The sequence below is a fragment of the Ruditapes philippinarum genome, unplaced genomic scaffold (genome assembly GCF_026571515.1).
Source record: "Ruditapes philippinarum isolate M1 unplaced genomic scaffold, ASM2657151v2 ctg509_1_1_1_1, whole genome shotgun sequence".
NCBI classification, from domain to species: domain Eukaryota; kingdom Metazoa; phylum Mollusca; class Bivalvia; order Venerida; family Veneridae; genus Ruditapes; species Ruditapes philippinarum.
In genome coordinates, this window is record NW_026859313.1 from 246570 (window position 1) to 272876 (window position 26307).

At 33.7% G+C, this 26307-nt stretch overlaps 3 protein-coding genes across 4 annotated transcripts; 1 reads left to right on the forward strand and 2 right to left on the reverse strand.

The window, feature by feature from the left end:
- The first annotated feature begins 1391 nt into the window (after positions 1–1391).
- LOC132756045 (uncharacterized) lies at positions 1392–4544 on the forward strand. Its single transcript, XM_060747013.1, has 3 exons — positions 1392–1482; positions 1809–2107; positions 3642–4544. The coding sequence occupies exons 2-3, from the start codon at positions 1816–1818 to the stop codon at positions 4193–4195; spliced, it is 846 nt and encodes a 281-aa protein (XP_060602996.1). The 5' UTR covers positions 1392–1482; positions 1809–1815; the 3' UTR covers positions 4196–4544.
- Positions 4545–7703: 3159 nt separating this feature from the next.
- Positions 7704–10469, reverse strand: LOC132756047 (uncharacterized). Its single transcript, XM_060747016.1, has 2 exons — positions 9817–10469; positions 7704–8209 (listed from the first exon to the last, which is right to left on the reverse strand). The coding sequence occupies exons 1-2, from the start codon at positions 10256–10258 to the stop codon at positions 8190–8192; spliced, it is 462 nt and encodes a 153-aa protein (XP_060602999.1). The 5' UTR covers positions 10259–10469; the 3' UTR covers positions 7704–8189.
- Positions 10470–11364: 895 nt separating this feature from the next.
- On the reverse strand, positions 11365–25574 carry LOC132756046 (uncharacterized). 2 transcript variants are annotated; one of them, XM_060747014.1, is made up of 12 exons: positions 25504–25574; positions 24768–24841; positions 24279–24303; positions 23351–23424; positions 22910–22940; positions 22463–22599; positions 20069–20099; positions 17965–18131; positions 17154–17243; positions 15911–16073; positions 14256–14855; positions 11365–11971 (listed from the first exon to the last, which is right to left on the reverse strand). In XM_060747014.1, the coding sequence occupies exons 6-12, from the start codon at positions 22562–22564 to the stop codon at positions 11949–11951; spliced, it is 1176 nt and encodes a 391-aa protein (XP_060602997.1). In that variant the 5' UTR covers positions 22565–22599; positions 22910–22940; positions 23351–23424; positions 24279–24303; positions 24768–24841; positions 25504–25574; the 3' UTR covers positions 11365–11948. The 2 variants fall into 2 exon arrangements, with proteins under 2 accessions (XP_060602997.1, XP_060602998.1); XM_060747015.1 differs by lacking the exons at positions 23351–23424; positions 24279–24303 and having other exon boundaries at positions 25504–25570.
- Positions 25575–26307: the final 733 nt, after the last annotated feature.

Genomic DNA, 26307 nt, shown 5'->3' on the forward strand with positions numbered 1-26307 from the left:
GTCTATCCGAAAACCCGGTATTTGTTAACATGCGCGAAACGCATGATTATTTTCCTGGGGGTTGTTCAAAATGGTATTTACCAATTCATCTACATGTATTATGATAATGAATGGAACGAAGGAATTTTTAATATACGAACGCTACAGTACAAAAATGGACCTTTAGATATTTGAAAAAATAGTAGATCTAGATATATTCTACCTGCACAGAGATTTGTTTTTAGAAATCTACTGCTGGGTTTTATATAGTACATGTATAAATAAATTCAAGTAAACCAATTAATCAACTTATCATTCTATATGCCTAACCAATTTGAGGACTTTTAGTTATTTAAAAAAAAATAATATAATGTGTACAGCCATTTAAAAAATTGCCTCTATCAATGGAATATATTGTACATATTCCTTCAGAATCGTTTGACAGGAGCCTCAAATGTAACTAAACAGAGTTTTTCAAATAGAATCTGAACTAAATGAATGTCTAATTAATTACTTAACTCGATTTGTATAGGCTCAACTGAGGTCGTAGTGCCAGTGTATAGGTACGTATTGGCCATATATATTATAATCATTATTTAGATAGATAGATAAATCGTGTTTGAGAAATTATAAAATTTTTATAGGTCTAGTTTAATTGCAGAACGGCTGTGGTCGACTCTTCTCCCGGGCTTGAAAACGCATATTTTTAACCTTCAACGGGGTCTTTCAAATAGAATTTTAAGACCCTTCTCTTCAAGTACATGTACCAAAAATCCGTTGCGCTTTATTTATTCAGATGTATCAAATACAGCTATTACATATCTATTTACAGAAATTGCATTTTGAAAATCAATGATTCTATTAACATACAGACCTACTTAAAACAGTTCAAACCAGTATAAACTGGTTTTTCTTTATATAACATGTTTCCCATATTTTACAACAGTCTCTCAGGCTGGTTTAAACTGGCTTATGTATTATTTGTCTTTTTTATAACAAAAGTCTAAATTGACCCTAGGTCCATACACACGTGTGGTTTTAACAAACCGCCCGAAGCCCAGTATAAGGGTCATAATTAATAACGACTGTACGCACCTTGAATCTTCCGCCGGTTTTCAAATAATTTAATACATGTACAAACGGAAAATAACGTAAACATAATAGTACTACGGCCAGTTGAGTCATCAAAGCGTTGCGAAATTAGTGAATCAAAATATCGCATTAACCGATATCGGAATTTCTCGCCGAACTTCGGGTAAAAATACTGCACGACCTTAATGCGTGCTGAACGCATGGTACATGAGTTTTCATTGATGTCTGGCAACCAACCAATCAGAAATCGACAATCGTGTTTTCATTATGCATAATATATATTCCGCTGACATTCCGCTCTTTACTCCAGAACCTACAACGCTGCGCACAAAGCAACACCTTGCGATACACTACGATTTAAACGATTTTATTTACAAATTTATCTGCGGATTTAAATTATATTCCAAAAACGTAAGTACATTTTCCGATAAAAAATACTGGTTTAAGTTTAGATATTAATAAATTAGATCCAGAGATATTTAACAGTTTAACTATAGATCTATTAAACTATAGTAAGATAAATCTAATGCTGAAACATATGACTTACATTAATTGACCATAGGTCGTTTAAATTAATTGACAAAAATCATTTGAAGCACTGTACAGCGTTTCAATGTTTTTTTCTTCAATTTATTGTTTGCATAATGAATTTTATATAAAAAAAAAAACGACATTAAAGAAATTATGTTGCGTAACAGGATAAAATGTAATTAACCTGAGTGTATATATTTTTCTAGAAACATAATGTCTATGGTTAACGTAAACACGCATACTCCATTGGACATGGAACTTGGAATCTTTCATAATGACGCAGATGAGATGTTTCTTAGAAGACTCTCAGTCTATGCGACCATTAGGTCAGGCGACCTAAAGAACGACGTTTCAAACAGACGGACAGACGGCCACAAATCTCTGGCGGACCTCTTCAAAGTGTGGGATATCAAGGAACAGGCTGAGCTTGATTGTGATGAAAATGATCACGACCATCCTTTGCCCGAACAGTTGGAGATGAGAGAACACGAATTACTTGTTAAAGGTAAATATGGAATTCCAATTTTTCTTCAAAAAGAAAAATGATGCATCATTTCATCAAAACAACGCTTTTGAAAACATTAATAATTTAAAAAAAAATCCAAAATCAAGATATGAATTTAAAGGAAAAGAACGAAACAAAGAAAACCCCGTAAGAAGCAATTTATTTTGTCTGAAAGATGGTCACGAAATTATTTTAAACCTGAAGACGAAAATAATGTACAGGTGCTGTTTTTCTTTTTAAAAAGTATTCAGATAGCAGCATTGAACCACAAACATTTTTTCAAAAGCGTTGTTTTATGGGCAAATGTATGTAAGAGTATCGCTAGAAAGTGGTGAGATAGAAGTACATATGTAGAACGATTTAGTAAGTATCGCTTCTACAAGAACGAGAGAATTTCATTAAACAGTTGTCAAAAATATTAATAGATTATTAGCAAAATTGTTTATTAAACACTAGTCGAAGTGATGAATTAAAAAAAGAACATTCGTTAAGAGTTGCTTTATTGACAATTTGATAACAAATACTGACGAAATGACGACGGAAATGACCATTATGTATGTGTACGGGATATATAAATATACATTTTGTAGCTTACTTGATAAAACGGACTTATGTATATCAAAATATAATTGAAAAGAAAATAGACAACTAAGTTTGGACTATGGTTTTGAATTTTAACTGCTGTCCAAATAATTACATAATGAGAGAAAGGTGCCCTTCATAAACATTTCATTTGAATAAATAATTATATTTTGTTTCATGCTCGCCAATTTGATATAAGAGGTCTCTTTTACTATCTCATATTTTTGGCAATCTTTTGGCTTTCAAACATTTTTGTTTTGGTCACTTTTTGAGTATCAGAGGTTTCAAGTTGTTTGAAATCTCTTTTACCTAAAAAAATAACATTTGGACAATGCAAATCAAAAGATGAATAAGAAAAATAAATGAAAAAAAGTTTTAAGAATTAAATTTAAAGAGATCTCAATGCCTTGTCAGGAACACGCTTGTTACACAGTAATTCTTTCAGATCTATGAGCCAATCCAATGAAGAGTCAGGTTCAGTTGCTTAGCAACTAAAAGGAGCATGGATTTAATCCTCGAGTTCTTATTGGCTGTGAGAGGTTAATGATTTTACGAAAACGTTACTACTATTCTTTTTAAATCGTTATGTTGCAAAAAAATGTTGTTCGTTCTGTGTATTGAGTGTGCCGCATTTTTTAAAATTTACATGAAGGCACATTTGTTACATTCTGTTCAAATTGACATATAATTATAATTTATTATGGTCCAATATGATTTGAAAATCAAAAAGTACTAATGTGAGTGTTTTTTTTCAAAATAAATAAAAATCAATATTCTAATTTTTCGGCTGTATTTTTCATCCCTTTAATACATTTCAATAGCTTTCCTTACAAAAGTAATATAATGTCATTTATGAAAGTTATTTTTCTCCTTTTGCGTAATTAAGTCGGCCGTTTTATTCGATATTTTGTTTATATTTATATGTACTTTAATAATACCGTTCTCTCAACAGGATTTGAAATTGACAGTCGCATAGCCCCGGGTTTCCGCTACAACGTGCGTTATATTGGGACCAATGAGTACCTCTTCAACGGAGAAGCGAGAAGACTCAATTCAATAGGTCTTGGTTATGGTCGACGAATGACATTCCAGGGGAACAGCTTGAACTTTAATGACTGCTTTTTCTGGTCAGACAGCATTCCAAACGGTTACGCTCTCAATATACAGGCATTAAAGGAGGGAGATGTTTTCATTATCGTGGATGCTGATCAACAAGAAGTTGGCTCTGTTGAAGTCCAGAAAGTGGACTTTCCTCAGATTGAAAAAGACACTTTTATTGATGATAATGCCGTCGTAAAGAACGTAAAAGTACGCTTCGCATGCTTTTTGAAAATGTTTAACCATCACAGTCAAAACTTGATGAATGTAAACACACAAGATTTTGAAGTGGTCGAAGGCACTGCACAATTAGTGAAAGAAAAAGGGTCCAAAGAAGCTGTTGTGAGATGTATCAACGACGTCCACTTCAGTTCAATCGGAAATTGCACGCTTCATAGCGACCCTTGAACTAACTATCTATTTGGTTTGCAAGAACCACTCCAGTGAAAAAATCCGCTTTAAATCTGCTGAGTGCAAATTTAAGGTAGGCTGCGCGCAGTTATCAATGAGCACATTGTGTACATAAAACTACCACATTTATATTGCTATTGTTATTCGAATACATTGTAAGATTAGTGCTTTGTGTTTGATTAACTTGTAGTGCACAAGTGTCTCGGAGTGCCATTTTCCACTTGTATATAGAGTTTAATTATAATCATCATGTACATGTTCATGAGATTTTTTATGTTAGTTTCTTTCCTTGTTGATATATTATTTTTGTTATTGTTATTTCAATAAAAACATTGAAAATATGAAATACATGTTTTTGTTTTTAGAGTTGGTTGTTAAACATTAATATTATATCCCATAAGCCAAGTATTGTATATTCATCTACAGTTTCCCATACACAATACAAATGAGATAACTGAATGCACCGTAGCCCATGAAGCTTGCTAATTGAACACGTGGGATGAGTTTACACAAAAAGCAAGAAAAATATGAGCAACATAATATTATGCTCAGCTATGTTGCGCCTGTTGTTAATTTAGATGGGTTAGATTAGGTTGGCATGGATCGGTTATTTTGCAGTATACATTATGTAAGTTATCTGGAAGTTAAAGATAACAACAGCGTTATTTCACAAAAGTAACTTCAAAATATCCCGAGATTGCAATATCTTTAACTCCTTTTACATCGTTTCTTTTTTATTTTGATCTCCAAATTTAGCTGTCTGAAATAAAATATCCAATGTGAGGATATTAAAATTGAAGACTACACAAGTCAGGGAAATAAAATCAATCCCGAATTAGTCCAATTACTAGTAGATAGCTTAATTGAGGAAGCGTTAAGATGCCGGGGTAACATTAAACTTTGACCCTGTTGAAAATTTGCACCATGGATCATTTTTCAATGTTTACTAATGAACCTGGGTCACTTTTCTAAGTTAAGAATTGACCCTGCTTGAAATGTTGATAAGTCGTTGAGAATTGATTAATCGTTAAGTTTTGATCAAATTAGGATAATTTTGAACGCTTACTTAAGTTTTAGTTGAATCACAGGAACTTGAAATTCTATCACTATTAACGATAATATGCGAAATATACCCCCTATATGTCGTAGATAAACGCTCAGAAGAAACAGAAACTCTCACAGGCGTCATAAAAATGATTTCACAAGCATAAAATGGCCGAGCCTGGGATTATGCAAACTACTTTGGCGAGAAAGGCAAGATAATTTATATGTTTGAGAGGGAACTGTATTTCGAGTGATTTCAAACAGAAATGTCTATGAAGTCGGAGTCCTACATGCCCATCGAGACTCCCATGGTGCACAGAGGAATCATCTTTACAAACTAAGTTTTTTTTGGTCCCATGATAATGGTCATTTTACGGAACCAACTGTTGAAATTCATTAGGATATCTGTAGCTAGCCATGGTTTTAAGAAATATTATATTAGCATTGTGTTTAGAATATATACGTTTAGATATATATATATATATATATATATATATATATATATATATATATATATATATATATATATATATATATATATATATATATATATATATATATATATATATATATATATACGTAAATAAATATATATGTTTAGAATATGTATAACTATATATTACTCCATATGCATGGTGTGTATAAAGAAAGTGATCTACTGTATACCTATTAATAAATTGATATCTTCCCGAGCTTTAAACGTGTGAACATAAAAATTGAGAGGAAAAATTCCTCAAGCCATTTCCCCCAATCGTTCTATGAATTTTGATAGGAAACTTTATAAATTGTTCTTATTGTTAACATGTTGCGCGAGTACCAAAAACTAGACCGGCTGATTGTGTAATGGATCCGCCCAGCTTTAAATGTAAGAGCAGTCCTTTAAAAGTTTAAAGGATTTCAGTTACAAAATGCTAAACATCTTATGATTATTTAATATACAAGGTTCACATTCTTAATCCTTTTAGAATAGATTAGATTTAAGTTTGACAATATTTTAAAAATAGCTGGTAGTTGAATTGTTGCTGTAAGGGAGATTACTCTCGCAAAATTGTTCATTAAAAGGCGATAAATCTACTATTTAAATTTGTGGAAAACGCGGGATATAAAATAGTTTAACTTGAAATAAGATTGTTGTGCCCTAACTTTGGGGCGGGTTGGCTTTAGATTTGCCCCTCGTCCGGCTGTCTGTATGTCCATCCATGCGTCCGTCCGTACTCATGGGTCGCATGTACCTCTAAAAGTGCTCTAGCTAGATTCAACAAACTTTACAGATGTTGATCAGCATGTGAAGTTGTGCACCTTGGGTTTCGCTGTGCATTCATCCAGTTTTGCCAGAGTAATTGCCATTGTCTTAGTAAACATTTGCTATTTTCAACTTGTGTCGCACGTAGCCCTAAACATAAACATGCTAAAGATATTTGAAACTTAACCGAAATGTTGATCAGCATTTGTAGTTGTGCTCCTAGCTAGGATTAATACAGTATTTGTAAAGCACAGGAACCCGAAATTCTTTCCAAAATGAAAAAAATACAGATTATATATATAAACTGTAAAAAACACTTTATAGTATATATATGGGATTTTTTAAAATCGTTTTTTTTGTTTTGGAAATAATTTTGGGTTCCTGTGTTGTAGTTATTACCCTCGACTGAGTAATAGATTTGCAATTTTCAACCTGTGTTTTGTGTAATTCAAAAAGTGTTTAACCTAGAGTCATGAAACTTTACAAGACTGTTGGTCGGCACGTGAAGTTGTGCATATGCGTTTGGGGAAAATCAAGATGTCGACATTGAAAAAAATTGGAATTCGTAAACCAGTTTGGAGTAAGTGGAGAAGAAATTTCTTTGTCCCTCTATCTTGATGTACGTCAGTAGACATATAAAATAGTCATTGTTTTGAAAAATATCTAGATGTACTTCCAACTTCCATTTGCCATAGGCAAATGTTTATGTAAATTTAGAACAATGATATCACTTATTACCAATTGAAAAAAGTAGACATTAATTGGCAAATGATCATAATAATTGGCTCTCTGTTCCTTATGTCCGTATCAAGCTATTGATGATGAATTTCACTACTTATTTGAATTTTCATACTTTAATGACTTAAGACGTAAATCTCTTCTTCCCAGTTTTTTATGTTCAACCCAATATTTTTAAACTTATGCTCTAATTCAATTCTTTCAACCGAGCATAAATCATTTACAAGCTTAAGCCCTTCAACTTACATGTACTACACTACAACAAAACAAATAAACACTTTATATGCAATTGGCTAAGAGCGATTGTTCCAGCCGTTTATTTGACGAGTTTATACACAGAAACAGAACTTATACGTATCAAAACCACTATGACATTATACACAAAAGATTAACAAATGACATGTTAAACTGATTTCGTATCATTCAACGAAAAAAAAAACACAAAAAAACCCCCAAAAAAAACAACAAACATATTTACTCATTAGATGTCATTCATGATAGACATATAGGTCGTTAACTAACAAAAATGGAAACCCATACAACAAATAACATAACATCTTTAATTGAAAAATCTAATTCACAAAGAAAACTTGACTGTTAGACACATGTTTTCGGCACATGATTAAAGATAATTAGTAATTTGATAAAATGACCCTGTTACTTTAATTGTTCTACAAAAACAAAAACGAGAAAAGAAAAATGCCTATTAAATTTAAATAATAATCACTCCTTTATTCAATGTTTGAATTTACAATAAAGTATACGCATACAAAAATACAATCATATAATATATTCATGAACTCTTAAATCGGGATGCTGCGAGCAGGCCACCCAACCCTAACTCCTTTTACTTATTTTTAGGAGGGGGAGGTGGGAAGATCCTGTGGCTCAAGACCAGCATGGACGTCTTCTCGTCCCACGAAACATCTTTTTTTTTTTTTTTTTTAAACAAGCATTCCTGGCATATCATACATCAGAATCTGAAACTAGAAAAACAAGATTGTTTATATGCATTGATTTTTAAATACTATATTTATACACAATGATTGAAAAAACCGTGTATCTTACGACATTATAATCTACATAAACTACCGCAATTTTCTAAATAATGTAAAGTTAAGATAAAACTCGTCTGAACAGCCGAAAAGCAAATCCTCGAATGATTATTTTACACACCTAAAGTACATATACATGTATCATACTTTTCACGTGCACATCCCCGCCAAAATCAAACACAGGCGACAATCATAACCCCGCTCAACCATGTACGCGGTAAGTTGCCTGGCAACGTGTGTAAATACATTTATGCTCTAATTCAATTCTTTCAACCGAGCATAAATCATTTACAAGCTTAAGCCCTTCAACTTACATGTACTACACTACAACAAAACAAATAAACACTTTATATGCAATTGGCTAAGAGCGATTGTTCCAGCGTCGACTTTTAAAGTACGGGACAAATAACGCTATTAACTGAAACGAAACTGAATTACAATCCTAGATTTTTAGAAACGCTGAGAATCGAATTAATAGCCTCAGACTCATAACCGTCCTTCGCATGCTCACTTTTCCATCCACGTGCTTTTTAAAAAGTCTATCACATACATTATAAACAGCGCTTGCGGTAGAGCCACCGCGTTTTAAAATGCGAGTCCCATAATCATTAGGGTTTAAGCCTACTTCGACAAGCATCTCACGTAACAGTTCCCTAACTCGAGTATAAGATAAGCAACCTCCTTTCTTTAATCTAAATGAGTTAGATTTCTTACATGAAGATAAAGCCCGAAAAACATGCTCTTCACTATCGTTTGATAAATCAGCCTTTGAAAAATAAAGTTGTAATGTTGTATATGGACATGTAACACCAGTTGATTTTGAAATAACAACTGAAGAACCACGACTTAACTGATCAGTTTTACTAGACCGTATGTACAAACTTAAGTAATCATCATTGAATGTAACATCAGTACATCTTAAATTTAACAGTTATCCGATCCTCAAAAATCCTGAAAACCCTATGATTACAATTGCAACTGATCTTAAATGATATAAAGAACAATTATCTTTCTCATGTAATAAAAACATATCTCCAATAATTTCTGCAGAAATAAGTTTTTTTTTTTTTTTTTTTTTTTTTTTGCACATAAGCCAATGTCCTGACCCTTCCGGTCAAACTTGGGCCCTTCCGGCCATACTTAGGCCCTTCCGGCCAGACTGAGGCCCTTCCGGCCAGACTTTGGTCCTTCCGACCGTCTACCCATGAAATTAAATAGTCCTTCCGGTAATACTTAATTACAAATTTAACGTGATAATTATTTTAATGATCTGGAATCAAGTTTAACTGCCAAAACAAATCCCTTAAACTTTCTAGAACCAAAAAGAGATCTTTTGTTTTTACCATGAACATATATTTTTCTGTCACAAAATTCTAAGACATCCTTAACATAGTTTTTCCCTGTAAAACTGTTATCTTCAAATAATAAAGGCCAGTAAGCAGCAGACTGCCACCTTAGTACAATCAGGACACCCATAGCTTTACACTCTATCACGTGTTTAATTGTTTTGCAGACTAAACTGACTAAACTAAACTTACCATTTATGAACCTTCTGTTCGCTTTCTTTGCTTCATTGCGCTGTTTGATAATGGACGCAGCTGCTTTCTCAGCCTTTTTAATTCTCTTTGAATCCTCATCATCGCTGGCTAAATCGTCTTGCTCATATTCGTGTACAGTCAACCAACCACTAGGTGACTTGTCTGCCAGTTTTATCAGTTTATTGCGACGTTCAATCTTTTTCTTAGCAGTCTCACACAACTCGAGCGCCTCACTGTGTTCCCCTGACTCAATCAGTCCGCTAATTTGAACAATGCAATCCAACAGCTCACAGTTATGATCCAACTGAATCTGATTCCCTTTGTTTTTCAAAACAGTGGATTTGTGAGTTTTGGCAACACTTCCTTTGCATATCTCTTTCTTAAAATCTGCAAACTTAGCATCAAAATACGATTTTATCTCATCTAAACTGTCCGAGTTCATTCTTGAATTTAAGTGAAAAGTTAAGATAAAACTCGTCTGAACAGCCGAAAAGCAAATCCTCGAATGATTATTTTACACACCTATAGTACATATACATGTATCATACTTTTCACGTGCACATCCCCGCCAAAATCAAACACAGGCGACAATCATAACCCCGCTCAACCATGTACGCGGTAAGTTGCCTGGCAACGTGTGTAAATACATTTAACAAATTAATGAATAGTTGTAATAAAAAGATTCTACTAAAACTATAATATTTTGTAAAAACATTATGTTAAAATTTAGATACATGTAATTAATACTTCTCATTCTCCGTTCCCAATTGTTACAATGTAAAATACATGTAGTACTGAATTCAGTAGTTGAAATGAACAGTATGATCTCTTTTTTGTTTACTTAGCTAGTCATAAGTGTATTCTTTTATTGTGATATTAGTGTTTATTGACTGTTATTTTTCTGTTCGTTCGTTTGTTATAACCAGTTGCATATTATATGCCTTGGTTTAATAAAAACTGACAGTGGAGAGAGGGCATACGTGTCCAATGACACATTTCTAGTTTGTTTTATCTCATCATTTGAATTAGAAAAATCCTTATCATACAGCAAACTATTTTTGTTACAAGAGAGTTTCATCTGAAATCAGATTGTTGAATTGTCAGATCATATACATGTATTTCAAATGATTTGTTTATCAACCTTTTTTATGCGGAAAGCATCGCGATAGTTTGAAACCGTCAATGTCTACAAGATCGACTTATACCTTTACCATATTTGATTTGCAGAATTGACTTTCCTTGCTTGTATTCCTTGCTTGTATTCAAAGTTATTCATAATTTTATTACGCAACTTTTTGGAAAATTAATGAAGGGTTACTTGCTTTGTCGAAGGTCAAGTAAAGAAGGCAATATTAGATGTTTAACATTGGTTATTGCCTTGGCCAATAAAGGACATTCTGGCTGTTCATTGGAGTGTGCATCACACGTTAAATTTATTTTTGCTGGGAATGATTCCGACACCCAATGTTTGAATTTTTAGCAGACCATGCAGAGAAAAAAATGATAACTTTCCATCAGTCTTGTTCATACATAAATAAAGTTCGAAACTAAGTTTTGATATTTTATTGATACAATAAATGCTGTTTTTCAACATAAAGTAAAGCGAAACAATACAAAATAATAATTAAATCAAGAGCTGCCCGAGGAACAGAACGCTCCACTTTTCTAGTCCTCGATAGTATGATAAAAGCCAAGTTACCTCGGAATATCCCCCCATATTGATGTTCAAAAAGTAATTCAAGTTTAAATTGAATATATCTGTGATGGTTTTTGAGTTAAAGGGCATTAAGCAAAATGCTCATCAGAACTATCTTCCCTTTAAATATACATTCCAATTTTTCAGTAAACAAGTAAGTTTAAAGTGAATATCTTTAATAATTTTTGAGAAATTAAGGTTAACAAAGACAAAAATCTAAGGCACAAATGCGAAGGACTGTTCAAATTATAATTAAACGATCATCTTAAATGATATTAACACCAGTTTTAATTTAAAGAATAGAATTTCTTCAAATAGGCCTAATGCAATATTAAACATCTTTCATAAGGTTCTTGGTGTTCTAGCAACAGTCAGGGTATATCCCGAATACACCACTCAGTCAAGATGTCATGAACTTTTCTTGTGAACTTGTTACTCAAAGATTTCTTCTTGGGTTTCCTGAAAAAGATCATAATGTACAAATTGAACTCTATACCAGCAAACTTAATACATATATATAAATGTATTAGGAATTCAGTACAAAATAATTAAAAGTTGAACAGTATAAAATAAGGTGTACAAGAGGAAACTAAATAAAATATTAAAAACCACAAATAATTGGCAGTAAATTTTGCCTCCCAGTTAGATTCTTCCTGGAATATTCATTTAACTAACTACGTTATTAAATCAAGTTATGTATTTTAAATAAATGCCCAATTTTTATTCAAACCAAGTTACAATTAAGTAACCAATTTTCATCTGCAATTTTCTTTTCTAAATTGTGTTTTTTTGTTGTGCTCTTTGGTTGGGTCATAAAGATTTTGTAAGGATCATGTGGCAAATTTTTTAGAGATGAAGGAAAACGTCCAGATTAATTTTGGAACGGGCAGGAACCCCAGTAGAACCTGACCAAACTTTCAACTTTCGTAAACTAGATGAATACCTTTCTTATGCAAAAAAAAACTCAATTTAGATTAAGCCCCGGTGACCTAGACCCAAGTGATCCCTGACCACACAAAGAGGACCACAAAAGACATTTTCAACACTGGCTATCTTAACATCGACCCAACTTATCCCAAACTAATCCGAAAATAAAAGATTATCACAGGTCTCTACCTACTAGTATCTAAATCAAATTTATGGTAGAAAACTGAACATGCTTGAAGAAACAGTAGTAAATTGCCACAGAACTACACAAGTACAGATTTACATACGGAAGGACAAAGCGTCGACTATTTGCTCCCCAAATTGCAATAAAGGGGTGTTAAAAATCGAAGTCCCTTGTTTGAATTTTGAAAGTATATGTAAACAAGAGGGCCAAGATGGCCCTAGATCGCTCACCTGACCAATATAACTTTTCAGAGCAATTACTCAGACAAGCATCCTGACCAAGTTTGGTTTAAACATATTAAATCAGATAATATATACATGTAAATAATTTACAATTTAAGCAGAAAGGAATTGGACAGAGAGCTACAATAGCTCATAGTAGTCCTCTCCTGACCAAGTTTATGACAATTGAGTCAAACAAGAGCTGTCGGTAGGACAGCAACGCTCGACTATTCTTAGTGCTTGATAGTAAAAAAAATGCTTGATACAGTTACCTTCTCCTGTTTACAGGTTGGGGTCATGATGGTGAACAAGTGTGCAAAGTTTCAAAGCCATATGTCAATGGACTTTGAAATATTGAACTACATGTATTACAAAAACTTTAATGTAAATTCTAAGTCGAAAAAGGGGCATAATTCTGTAATAATGCTTGATAGAGTTACCTCCTCCTGTCTACAGGTTGGGGTCATGATGGTGAACAAGTGTGCAAAGTTTCAAAGCCATATGTCTATGGACTTCGAAAATATATGAACTATGACAAAAACTTTAACGTAAATTCTAAGTCGAAAAAGGGGCATAATTCTGTCAAAATGCTTGATAGAGTTACCTCCTCCTGTTTACAGGTTGGGTTCATGATGGTGAACAAGTGTGCAAAGTTTCAAAGCCATATGTCAATGGACTTTGAAAATATTCGAGGTATTACAAAAACTTTAACGTAAATTCTAAATTGAAAAAGTGGCATAATTCTGTCAAAATGCTTGATAGAGTTACCTCCTCCTGTCTACAGGTTGGGGTCATGATGGTGAACAAGTGTGCAAAGTTTCAAAGCCATATGTCAATGGACTTTAAAAATATTTGAACTATTACAAAAACTTTAACATAAGTGGTTAAGCCGACGCCGACGCAGACGCCGACGCTCGGGTGACTACAATAGCTCTACTTATTCTTATCGAATAGTCGAGCTAAAAAGTGACCAGTCGAGTGTAAACAAAGTTTTTCAATATTTGGACGGTGTGACCTAGTTTTTGACCCCAGGTGACCCATATTTGAACTTGACCTAGTAATCACCAAAACATACTATCAGACCAATTTCCAGGATATTTGGAGCAAAACAGTAGCCACTAGAGTGTTAACAAGATTTTTTTTAAATATTTTTAGCTCCTGTGACCTAGTTTTTCACCCGAGATGACCCATGTTCGAACTCATCCGAGCAATTACCTAGATAAGCATTCTGACAAAGTTTGATGATGATTGAGTCAAAAAATGTGACCGCTGGAGTGTTAACGAACGCACGACGGACATTCAACGATCCATAAAGCTCACCCTGAGCTAGCTCAGGTGAGCTTAAACCCGAATAAGAAGAATAATTACGTAAACTTAAACCTAAACTTATCAATTAATTATGTCTACTTACCAGAGCATGTGTTACAACATTCTTCTGAAAAATATCTGCACAGTTCATCCAAATCACCATCTGTACCATAATCTAGGAGATCGGCACATGTGGAGCTTCCATACCCTTTATCTACACAGTTGCCTGGTTCCTGTTTATCATTGTCATCATTGTCTTCATCAGTACATGTGCGACAGCATTCTGTACTAAAGAGATCGCACAATAATTCTTTATCGTTATTTACACCCCATCTGAGAAGATCTTCACACATGGAATCACTGTATCCTGTATCTGGACATCCACCTGACCCTGACCCGGACTCCCACTCAAGACATGTTTCACAACACCACGAATCGTAGCCATCTCGGTCACAGAATTTCTTATAATCATTGTAATAATGTTGTTCGAGCCATGTTGGACATTGCCTATAATGATCTGTACACTGATCTGGAGAGTCAGTAGGATATACCTCAGTTGTCGTCGGCGATACCGAAGTCGTTTCCTCTGGTTTTTGAGAAGTTGGCAAGTTGACTGTGGGAAGGTTAATCGTAGGCAGGGGAAAATTCGTATTGCCTGCCCGTTCCAACATCTTTAGTATGTTGATTCTTCGTGCATGTTTACCTGAAAGACAAAAATGTATTAGAGCACAAAGGCGGGGCAATATACACCCGAATGTAAATTTGTTTGAGTGACTTTCAATTAGGATAACCAAATCAAGAAACTTGTAATCTTAATAATTCTTATGATAATATTATGACCTCCGAGACAAAGCTCGAGGCATTTATACCCCAAGTGCATTATTTATGAAACTTTATAGATGTCTAGTAGGCAATGTAGTAAGCCAAAATTAGCGGCGAGGTATTTATCCGCATGGAGAAGACTGTGTTTCTTTATACCTTAGTCTACATAAAGGAAGTGACTCCCGGCACAGGACCAAATTTGATATGAGAGCCATTAGTAATATATGTACTGTATATGTGTAGAATCTACAAATCGAAGCTGCATGCCAAATTTCTAAGCTTGGTTGACTTACATTTGTTTTCCTTAATCAGTTAATAAAAATCAAGTACCTCTGGCTGGGGGCCAATATTGACTCACATTAGTTTTGTAAAGGTCAATAAAGCAATGCTACATGCTTAATTATTTAAGCTCTAGACATATTGTTTCACACAATGAAACTAAAATGCGTTTTCTTATAAGTCTATGTAAATCATGTTTTCCCCGGGGCGTCAGGGTGTCCAAAACTATTCTGCGCATCGTATGGTTATCAGTAAATTTTTGTGCCAAAACATATTAATTTCTTTCTAATTGATTAAAAGACACAATTCTGAAATTGATACAAAAATGACTACGTGTGACCTTGACCAGAGGATTTAAGATTTATTAACAGAGGGACTAACATGCACACAGACGGATGGGGTGACAAAATTACGTTCATAACCTTATATATATATATATTTTTGGTAAACATAAAAGCCCCCGACCCAATATTGAAACATTCAACTTACCAATGGTAGTTAATCAAATATATATAAAAGCAAGAAAAGATTGTTCCTTTTTAAGTTATTTATCGGACATGTTACATTAAAAAAGGAATTTCAGTGTAATATAAATTTGCAATAAAGATTTTACAATTCATGTCCAATTATATGTAATATAAAATTATTTAAATTTACCTTTAACAATGCCTTTCTTTGTTTCTTTTTTATTTACTCTCTTCAAGATATATGGTACAGAAACTTTCTTTCGAAACAGTCTCATTTTTCGTTTGACGACCGAAGCATTCAATGGAAGAGGTCTTAAGAGAACATTTTCTCCACTAGTATTGAAAAGTCCATTCTGAAATTTTAGAAAACTGCTGTATTATTCATTTTAAACAATGTTTTGTTTTTTACAATTTACATTCATTTGTTCTTCATCAATCATTTTGCTTTTATTTCCTGGAATCTGTCGTGCACCAGATCAGTTATTCCTACAGCTGCATTCCTACGGAGGGCTCAAAGGAATTAATATGTATACAAATATTGTAACTATTACCATCAGTAACGCAGATTTCTGTTCTACTGCATAGTTTACCTTTGTTCTACTAATATGGGTAATATACAGAATTTTTATTTAACCACATTTTAGTTCGAATTTGAAAGAAGTTCTTGCAACTTATATTAATCAATTTTCTTACTGACGATTACTGATGTACCAATGAAAACCCATAAGCCCTGGTACGGAATTCGCCCTCTTGCACAGTAGACGCATGACAGTTACAAACTCTTAATTATTATACGAAGCAATTTAAGAATATGAATATATCTAGGTACAAATACAAATACGAACACCAGTTCACTTCATGCAAAGTATTTAACAAGACGAACTGCAACAACAAATAACAAGAGTGCCAATTTGTCACAAAATACACCCGTCACAAACGTTGAGTTGCATAAAAGAAAACATTTACTTAAATTCTACAATACATGAGGACTTAATGATTAGACTAACATTTTTATTTTCTAAACTAATTTGACCACTGTATGCGACATAACTTGTCCTGTGCGAAATACTATTTGTGCCAAGGTATATTACAATCCTATGTATCTAGCAGAAACATAATGAACAAGTTTTCTTCGGACATCCAAGTGTGGTCTTTATGTTTGACCTAGATAAAAGTTTAAGTAAAACTTTAATTCCATATATGTAAAAGATATGTTCGGGACAAAATCTGAACATTTCATCGTCTCTTGTGACTGACATACATGTATATAATCTCGTGATTGCGAACATTTTTTTTATAAAACAGCCAAATTTTCGATCCATTAATTTTTATCTGATCTTTCAGTTTGACCGTGACTTAGAAACCAGTCAAAAGCATGACTATGTATTACTTGTAACATACGAAAATCAATGGTTAAAATGGTTAAAACCTACCAGTGTCCTTAGATAGCGTCCATTATTACTCCGAGTCAAATTAACTAAGTACTCCCCTCCATGGAGTGAATCTCGGTATACTTTTATGTTCTACAAAGGAAAACAAATTCATTTCGGAAAACAAATTTATTTACAACCTTGTCCAGGATGTATTTGAAGGTAAATATTCTCTATTATCTCTCGATAATTGTCCATATTCTATTTCTTCAATTTAATGAAGTCAGAATATTTTGACGTGTCATTCAAAGATATTTTTGTTATGGGTCTTGTCCATACACAAGTTAGCACAATATCTCACCGCGAAGTACAATTATTCGGACTGCAATTCAATGTGGCGGATGTTTTTGCTGTTTAGCAATACTGAAACAGTATCTTTAAAAGCTGTGATTTGTTCGCAGAACCTAAAGGAAATTTGAAACGAAGACAATTTTTCTTTCGGAAGCCGAGGTAATGAGAGAAACAAATCGGTAAACGAACATTTGCTTTCAGACGTCAAAATTCGATTGAAATTATTTTCATATTTGTACTATTTATTTTTATGCATATAGCCTATAGTTATATACAAGTAATTGGAAAATTTCAAATGCAGGAACCAATTCCGTATAGTAGTGACATCCAACACGTGGCGACATTTGTTTACAATGTTTTAATTATTACCAGAGATTTGTGTCACACTCCCTACTTTATGCTATTCTTATATATACATTCAATCATAGTTTGTAATTGTTATGTGTTCCGTACGAATATACGAGTATGTTGCATAGTTGACAATATAGTTTCTCAAACCTCTAAAAGATGGGTTTTAACTTACCTTTCCATATAATCGTTTTATTTTCGGGGACTGTCTGTTCCTAGTAAGGTTTAAGCTGATGTTCTGTTCACCTCTATTTACGAGAAAAGAGAGACGAGCTGGAAAGCCTCGCCTTCTATATGGCGTCACATCTGTTATATTAACCAGTTCTGTGTCTTTATCATGAGCTGAAAAGAGACATTACGTTTTTTATTTCATTATGATTTTTTGTAGAAGCAAAATATTATCACATATGAAATGGTAGGTACTAATAATAACTCAAATCATGTACAACGTCAGAATGACTTAAAGAAATGACTTTAAGATATGGCAGTTGTCATTGGATATAAACTTTTAAGAAAGAATCCAAATGTTTAAGCGATTCAAATTTTTAATCACATGCTTTTTCTATGAAAAACTTTTGTTTTCATTTATAAACATGAACAGATGCTCAACATAAAATACCGTGATAATACCAATTAGTTACATAACTAAATGAATATGAAATTTCCTAAGAATATAATAATAAAACTAATAGTGTTTAAATTTTGATTATTTTATTATTTGGATGTAGCAAATAGTTCATTTTTGCTAGCCCTGTCCCCAGTATGGATCGTGGTCAGAATGCACACCAAGGCTCGACACTATCGGAAGGTCAATTATGTATTTTGACTTTGTTACATCATTCTAGGCCAATGACCCAAATAGACAATGCAAAATGAAATAGATGCACATCATATTATGTCACAAAAATTTATACACAATACAACAGCAGAAATAATGTTCATTGTACATTGAAGGTAGAAAAAAAAATACACAGTGCATAAGGCCATCCATAAAAAATTGTTTGTTTGTATATAGTGCTCCGACCGACCCATGAAAATGGCTCCGTAAGCCAATAATGTATAATTGAAATCCCTTAAACTTTTATGGACTTTTCCAAATTCAAAGCAGGGCGAATCCATTTCATAAGTTCAGCAGTTAAATGTTAAGATCGTTGCTTACAAGAGGAGACAAATTGCTACACTAGTTTATGATGGACAGTAAAGTATACTAACTATGGACAAGGACATGGTGCGTACTCAAAGCAGACTGTCACAGATAATACAGCAACCCCCAGCCAGTGTTATGTTATCCGATACCCTACCTCATCCCACACTGACTTGAAATTTCTAGCCACTAGGCAAGAATAATGCTTGTGAAATGTTAAGGAAATTGACATAATTTTTACATAGAGATTAATCTGTAACTCTGAGAAATCACAGAATGTATCGAAATTTATTGTTACTATCTCCATAATCATTGCATCCATATTTTGCTCCAAATCAAACTGAAATGCATAATCTCCATATGGTCATCAATATCCTACCATTTGTACTGTAAGAGTTAAACCATGAACGAACAGATGAGAAAAATAAGATGACGCGCATTATATATATATGAGACTTTATCAACATACCAAATATTACAAAACTAGATTTTGAACTTCATATATTATCGAGTTAGGAAAGATTCCGAATTCGTTAACATCAATGCACCTGACCATTAATTCTCTCTACTGTTCGCTTTCGAGTCGGTACATATTTTGAAATTTCCCTAAAATGATAAATGGTCTTGTTGTCCAAATTGCAAGATGAACAAGAGCATGGAAATATTTGGGAAGGGTCTGTATATGAGATAATCGGATCAAAGCAAATTACAGAAACAAAGTTAGTATTTCTTATTTGAAATAAAATAATTAAGCAAAAAAAGATACTTCAGGGCTATCAACTCTTTTGAATTCATCTCAGTTTCGAAATTAAATATCTTTGACATTTTTTTGCGAAAGTTATCTTAACAATGAAGTCAAGTAAAAAAACTTAGTAAAATGGATTACTCTTTTTTTCATGGTTATTTTCAATAGTGAACTAGTAAACAATAGTACATGTATCAATTATAAAGTAAATATCCGGTAAATTCTGAGAAAATCTTAACAAAAATTTAGACAGACCTTATTTTGCAATATATTATTTTTAGGGCTGCCTTCTCTTTGAAATTCTTTTTCATATTGTATATTATGTGATCCCATAATACACCTATTGTTTTTTCTTTAAAGGGTCGAAAAAATATTTTGACATATAAATACCTGCAGTCAAATCTCGGTATGAATTTGAATCCTGTAATAAATAAAAAGAAATCATTACATATACTTTTCTTGAAAATATTTTCATTTTTTTTATTGATTATCCATAAATCACAAAACAAAAACTTGAAACAAATTGAAAATTAACGAACAATAAAGTCTCAGAAAAATGTAACAAGAGGATCAGTGTTTACATTTGATAATGACAAAACCAGTTTTCTGGTTCCCCATTATCCAACCCCAAACCAATTTTCTGCCTCCAACAAACCTGTCTCTATCCCTAATACATCACACTATCTCCATCCTTTCGTTTCTTAGGCGATTTATGGGAAATCTCCCATCTACATGACTAATCCTGGACTTCTTCCTTAAGAGTTGCCTAATTACAGACAATAAACCCTTTATCGCATAAGAAAAATGGCCGTTTTCATTAAAAAGAAAGCCTTCTGTTGCAAGTTCAAACTGCTATGAAACTATGAAAAATGCCTCAGTACTGATGAAACTTGGCAAAAATGTTGACTGGACCATAGCCTCTATAACAGCATGCTCAATCTTCAATTTCCTGTTACCATGCCAACGGGGGAACCTCTCAAAATTGCCTTAAAATCACTATTTTCCACCATCAAAATTGATTTCAAAATGTTGCAACTTCTCAATGGATTGAGACAGAGTAAAAGGCTTTCTAGCGTTGGTTACAAGTTACCTTACGATCGACCGGGGGCTATTTTAAGCCTGTCACTTGTCCAAAATCTTCTTGGCGATGAGAGGGGCTGTCGCCCCCTTTAAATCCCCGAAACAGCAACACAAGTTGAAAATCGCAAAATTTTAAAAAGTCAAGGGCAATAACTCTAAAAATACTAAAAATATCCAAAAGAAAATACCCAGGTGCACAACTACACATGCTGATCAACATTCCTGTAAAGTTTCATGACTATAGGTCAAATACTTTTTGAGTTACATATGCGACACAAGTTGAAAATTGCAGAATTTTACTTAGTCTAGGGCAATAACTAAAAAAATACTAAAAATATCCTGACGAAAATACGCAGGTGCACAACTACACATGCTGATCAACATTCCTGTAAAGTTTCATGACTCTAGGTCAAATACCTTTTGAGTAGCATGCGACACAAGTTGAAAATTGCAAAATTTTAAAAAGTCAAGGGCAATTACTCTAAAAATACTAAAAATATCCAGACGAAAATACCCAGGTGCACAACTACACATGCTGATCAACATTCCTGTAAAATTTCATGACTCTTGGTCAAATACTTTTTGAGTTACATGCGACACAAGTTGAAAATTGCAAACTTTTACTTAGTCAAGGGCAATAATGCTTAAATATTAAAAATATCCAGACGAAAATACCCAGGTGCACAACTACACATGCTGATCAACATTCCTGTAAAGTTTCATGACTCTAGGTCAAATACTTTTTGAGTTACATGCGACACAAAAGAGAACGGACGGACGGACGGAAGGACGGACGGACGGACAAGGGTAAATCTAAATGCCTGCCACTAAAGTGGGGGCACAAAAAGCAAATCAGAGTTATGGGACTTGTGCCAATCATGTTAGATAATCACAGAGAACAAGTGTGTATTCCCTTCAGTAGTTATGGAGATAACCAGCTTGCACGCAACAAATTAACCAATAATTTCTAAGTTGAAAAGGGGGCATAATTATGCAAAAAAAGCAAATAAGAGTTATGGGACTTGTGCCAATCATGTTTGATTCTCACAGAGAACAAGTGTGTGAAGTTTCAAGCCATTCGCTTCAGTAGTTATGGAGATACCAGCTTACACGCAAAAACTTAACCAAGAATTTCTAAGTCGAAAAAGGGGCATAATTATGTGAAAAAGCAAATTAGAGTTATTGGACTTGTGCCAATCATGTTAGATAATCACAGAGAGAAAAAGTGTGAAGTTTCAATTCATTCCCTTCAGTAGTTATGGAGATACCAGCTTGCACGCAAAAACTTAACCACAGGGACGCCGACGCCGACACCGACGCCGACGCCGACAAATGGGTGACTGCATTAGCTCGATTATTCTGCGAATAGTCGAGCTAAAAATCAATGCACACCAAGATTTGGTACAGATCATTTCTATAAAGTTTGGTTGAAATTTCATGAGACTATTTGAGGAGTAGTCCGGACAAGTTTTGTTACGGACGGCCAGACTGACAGACGACAGAGAAGGGGTCCCTTTATGTCGTCGCAACACTGTAGCAGACGACACAAAAATGGTACCAGTAGAACATTATATAATATTACTATACATAAAGAAAACACGCATTTATGGAAAACAACTTTTTTTGAATAGTCTGCCCTTCCCAAACTTTTTTGTCGATACATGAACATTCAAATCAGATTAAGCTTAGCAGATATATTGTTACCTTTTTAAATATTGTATCCACCAATGAAGATTTCGGGCTCTCATCTAGGTTCTCAGTACGGTATGCTGGTACCGGCGTCACCAATGGCGAATGCCGGGTCATAGCAAAATCTTCATCAAAGTCAGCACCTGCACGTGCTGTGACAAAAAGTATATTTCAGAATTAAACCAGTATCATTTTTTTAAGTAAAATCTTTAAACAATAGGAAGAGCAATAGGAAGAGTAAGATAGGTTAATTACTGTACATATCAAATCTTGTAATGGGTGTTGGGCGAGAAGAACATCTATCCATCTGTTTTTAATAGAAACTAAACAAAATGTATTCTGGTACTTATCGAAATATACGGGCGTCCTTATTGTTTTTTCTTACGACTATTCGTAAACATGAATAGCGTCAATTTTTACTTGGAATTTACTCATAGGAACTAATTAAGACCGTAACAATACCTGCAAGCAAATCCCGGTATGAATTTGAGTCCTGTAATACAATAATAAGATAATTTATTATCAAATACAAGTATCTGTTTTTTATGAAAAACAGAAAATTTTGTTTGAATATGCTTAAGTAATCTTACAATATCTTAAGAATATATGAACAGATAGGCAGCGACTTATGACATTTTTATGGGACATGCAGAATTCGAAATAACGCTTGGTTAGGGTCAAATTTAAAATTACCCAAATTGTGTCAGTTAATATAACTTAATGAATCTAGTGATGATGGCACACAATAATTCATACATTTATCAGAGTTTTGAATAATAACAATTGTATATGGTTTGAAATTGCTCGTTAATAACGATCACAATCATATTTTAAACTTTGACTTGACTCAAACATTTGTACATATCAACAAACAATTGATATTATAATAAGACATTTAATTACCTCTGGTACCGGCGTCACCAAAGGGGAATGACGGGTTACAGCAAGGTCTTCATCAAAGTCAGCACCGGCACGTGCTGTGGCAAAAGGTGAATATGAAAATGAAACTAGTATTAAATGTTTGAAATAAATTCCATAAGTAATAGGAAGAGTAAAATAGGTTAATTGCTGCCAAAGAAAAACAAGTGCCGGTTGAACCGGGTGATGCTCCCCGAATAGGTTTTGGACACAGGAAGGTATATACCTCTTGTAGTGTCAGAGTTATGTCACAGACAAAGTTCAAAGTGTAAAAACAACCCAAACGTTGTGCACGACACATTGTCTCAATATGGTGAACATTTCTGTGAAATAGTTTTAAAATCCGACTTCAAATAAAGTTATGGGCCGGACACGAATCCGTTTTTTTTACCTACAAGGTCAATGTGCCCTTGACCCCAAAATCAATAGGGGTCATCTACTGGTCATGACCAATCACCATACCATGTTTGAAGTTCCTAGGCCTAAGCGTTCTTTAGTTATTGATCGGAAACCGTTTTTACCTACAAGGTCAATGTGACCTTGACCTTTGACCCCTTGACCCTAAAATCAATAGGGGTCATCTGCTGGTCTTGACCAATCAACATACCAAGTTTGAAGTTCCTAGGCCTAAGCGTTCTTAAGTTATTGATCGGAAACCGAATTCGGGACGTACGTACGAACGGACGTTCGGACTGACGGACGGACGGACAACCCGACGACTATATGCTCCCCCGAAATTTTTCGGAGAACATAAAAATCAAATCTTGGCATGGGTGTTGGCCGAGTAGGACCTCTGTCAATCAAATGCAAACAAAATGTTCAGTGGCATTAATCGAAATATACGGGACTATTCGTAAAGCATCAAATAGCGTCTATGACTTAATAAAAGAACTAATTAAGAGCATAAAAATACCTGCAAGCAAATCCCGGTAAGAATCCTGTAATAGAGAAATAAGGTAATTTATTATCAAATGCAAGTATCGGTTTTCCTTTTGCAAAATTTGAGAACAGGAAATGAGATTCGTCCTGGTTGTGTCCTTCGATGAAACAAATGTTTTACGTTCTCCTGCATTCTGTACACTAATTTCTTATCGAAATAAACAAAATTTGTTTATTGACAATGTGGTAAAAGAAGCATGCTGAATTAAGTAACGCTTAGTCAGGCGCAAAATGGCAATTGCCCAAATTGTGATAGTCGTATAATAAAAGTAAAATTCGATTAATGAATCTGGTAATGATGGCACACAATAATTCATACATATATCAGAGTTTTGAAATAACAATTGTATATGGTTTGAAATTGCTCGTTCATAACGATCACAATCATATTTTAAACTTTGACTCGACTCAAACAAGTGTACATATCAAAAACAATTGATATTATTATAAGACATTTAATTACCTCTGGTACCGGCGTCACCAAACGGGAATGACGGGTTACAGCAAGGTCTTCATCAAAGTCAGCACCGGCACGTGCTGTGGCAAAAGGTGAATATGAAAATAAAACTAGTATTAAATGTTTGAAATAAATTCCGTAGGGAAAAAGAAAAGTACACTACGATATTTACTGTACAAATATGTTCGTACAAAAGTCTATTTACTGTACTTCATGATTCACTTTACAATAGGTGTTTGGCGAGTAAAACAACTATCCATTTTCTTTTTAAAGATCCTGTAACTCATTTTGTATGGTTTTATATCATAAATGTAATGCTCAAATGATGATTAATCAATATTATAAGTTTAAAAAGCATAATTGTAAAGATCTTACCGAATTTAAATTTCATGTTAATAAAGGGAGGTAATTAGAAATTTATTTTCTATAAAGTCTAAGCCAATTTTTTCAATAAGAAATGAATGCATATATTTTAATGATTACATATATTGTGAACAAATATTTGCAATACGTATTTTACATATTCCTTGATATTTGAAAATTGTTTTAGAAGCATAATTATATACATATATAAAATTTCACTTAAGTGTGATTACAACTTTGAATAACGCAAACAAAATGTATAGCGGCACTAAGCGACATATACGGGCTAGTTAAATTCTTTCGACAAATCGTTAAGCATCAATATCGTCAATAAGATATGGAATTTACTACAAAGAAATAATTTAGACCATAACAATACCTGCAAGCAAATTCCGGTATGAATTCGAGTCCTGTAATAGAGGAATAAGATAATTTATTATCAATTATCTTTTTTTTGCAAAATCAGAAAATGAATTAACATTAGTCCTGGTAGTGTCCTTGATGAAACAAAAGTTTCATTTTTTTTCCTGCATTCTTTACACTTTAATTTCTTATCATAGTAAACTATACTCAAATGGGAAAGAAAAAGAAATGAGGAGGAGTGATAATGTTTGATATCAGGCTTCAGATTTGTTAACTTATTTACAGTGTGGTATAGAAAGGATTTTAAATGAGTATAGGTTCAATACTGAGTTTATTGAATGAGTTGAATGCGAGCCTATGGCGAGCAAAATATTGATTCAACGAGTTCAATAAATTCAGTAATGAACCTACACGACTATAATATCTTATTTATCACATAAAGACTGTATAAAGTACAAAATAATCATTTTAATTGGCGCGTCCATAGTGTAACGCTAACATTTAGTGCGTCTTTACACTATGCTTGTATAACGCAAATGACGTCAGGTCAAAATGAGCCGCGTCATGACAAAACCAACATAATGGGTTTGCGACCAGCATGGATCCAGACCAGTCTGCGCATCCGCGCAGTCTGATCAGGATCCATGCTGTTCGCTATCAGTTTCTCTACTTGTTATAGACTTTGTAAGCGAACAGCATGGATCCTGATCAGACTGCGCGGATGCGCAGGCTGGTCTGGATCCATGCTGGTTGCAAACGCACTATGTTGGTTTTGTCATGACGCGGCTCAAAATATATTCCATGGTATGTAAAGCGATTT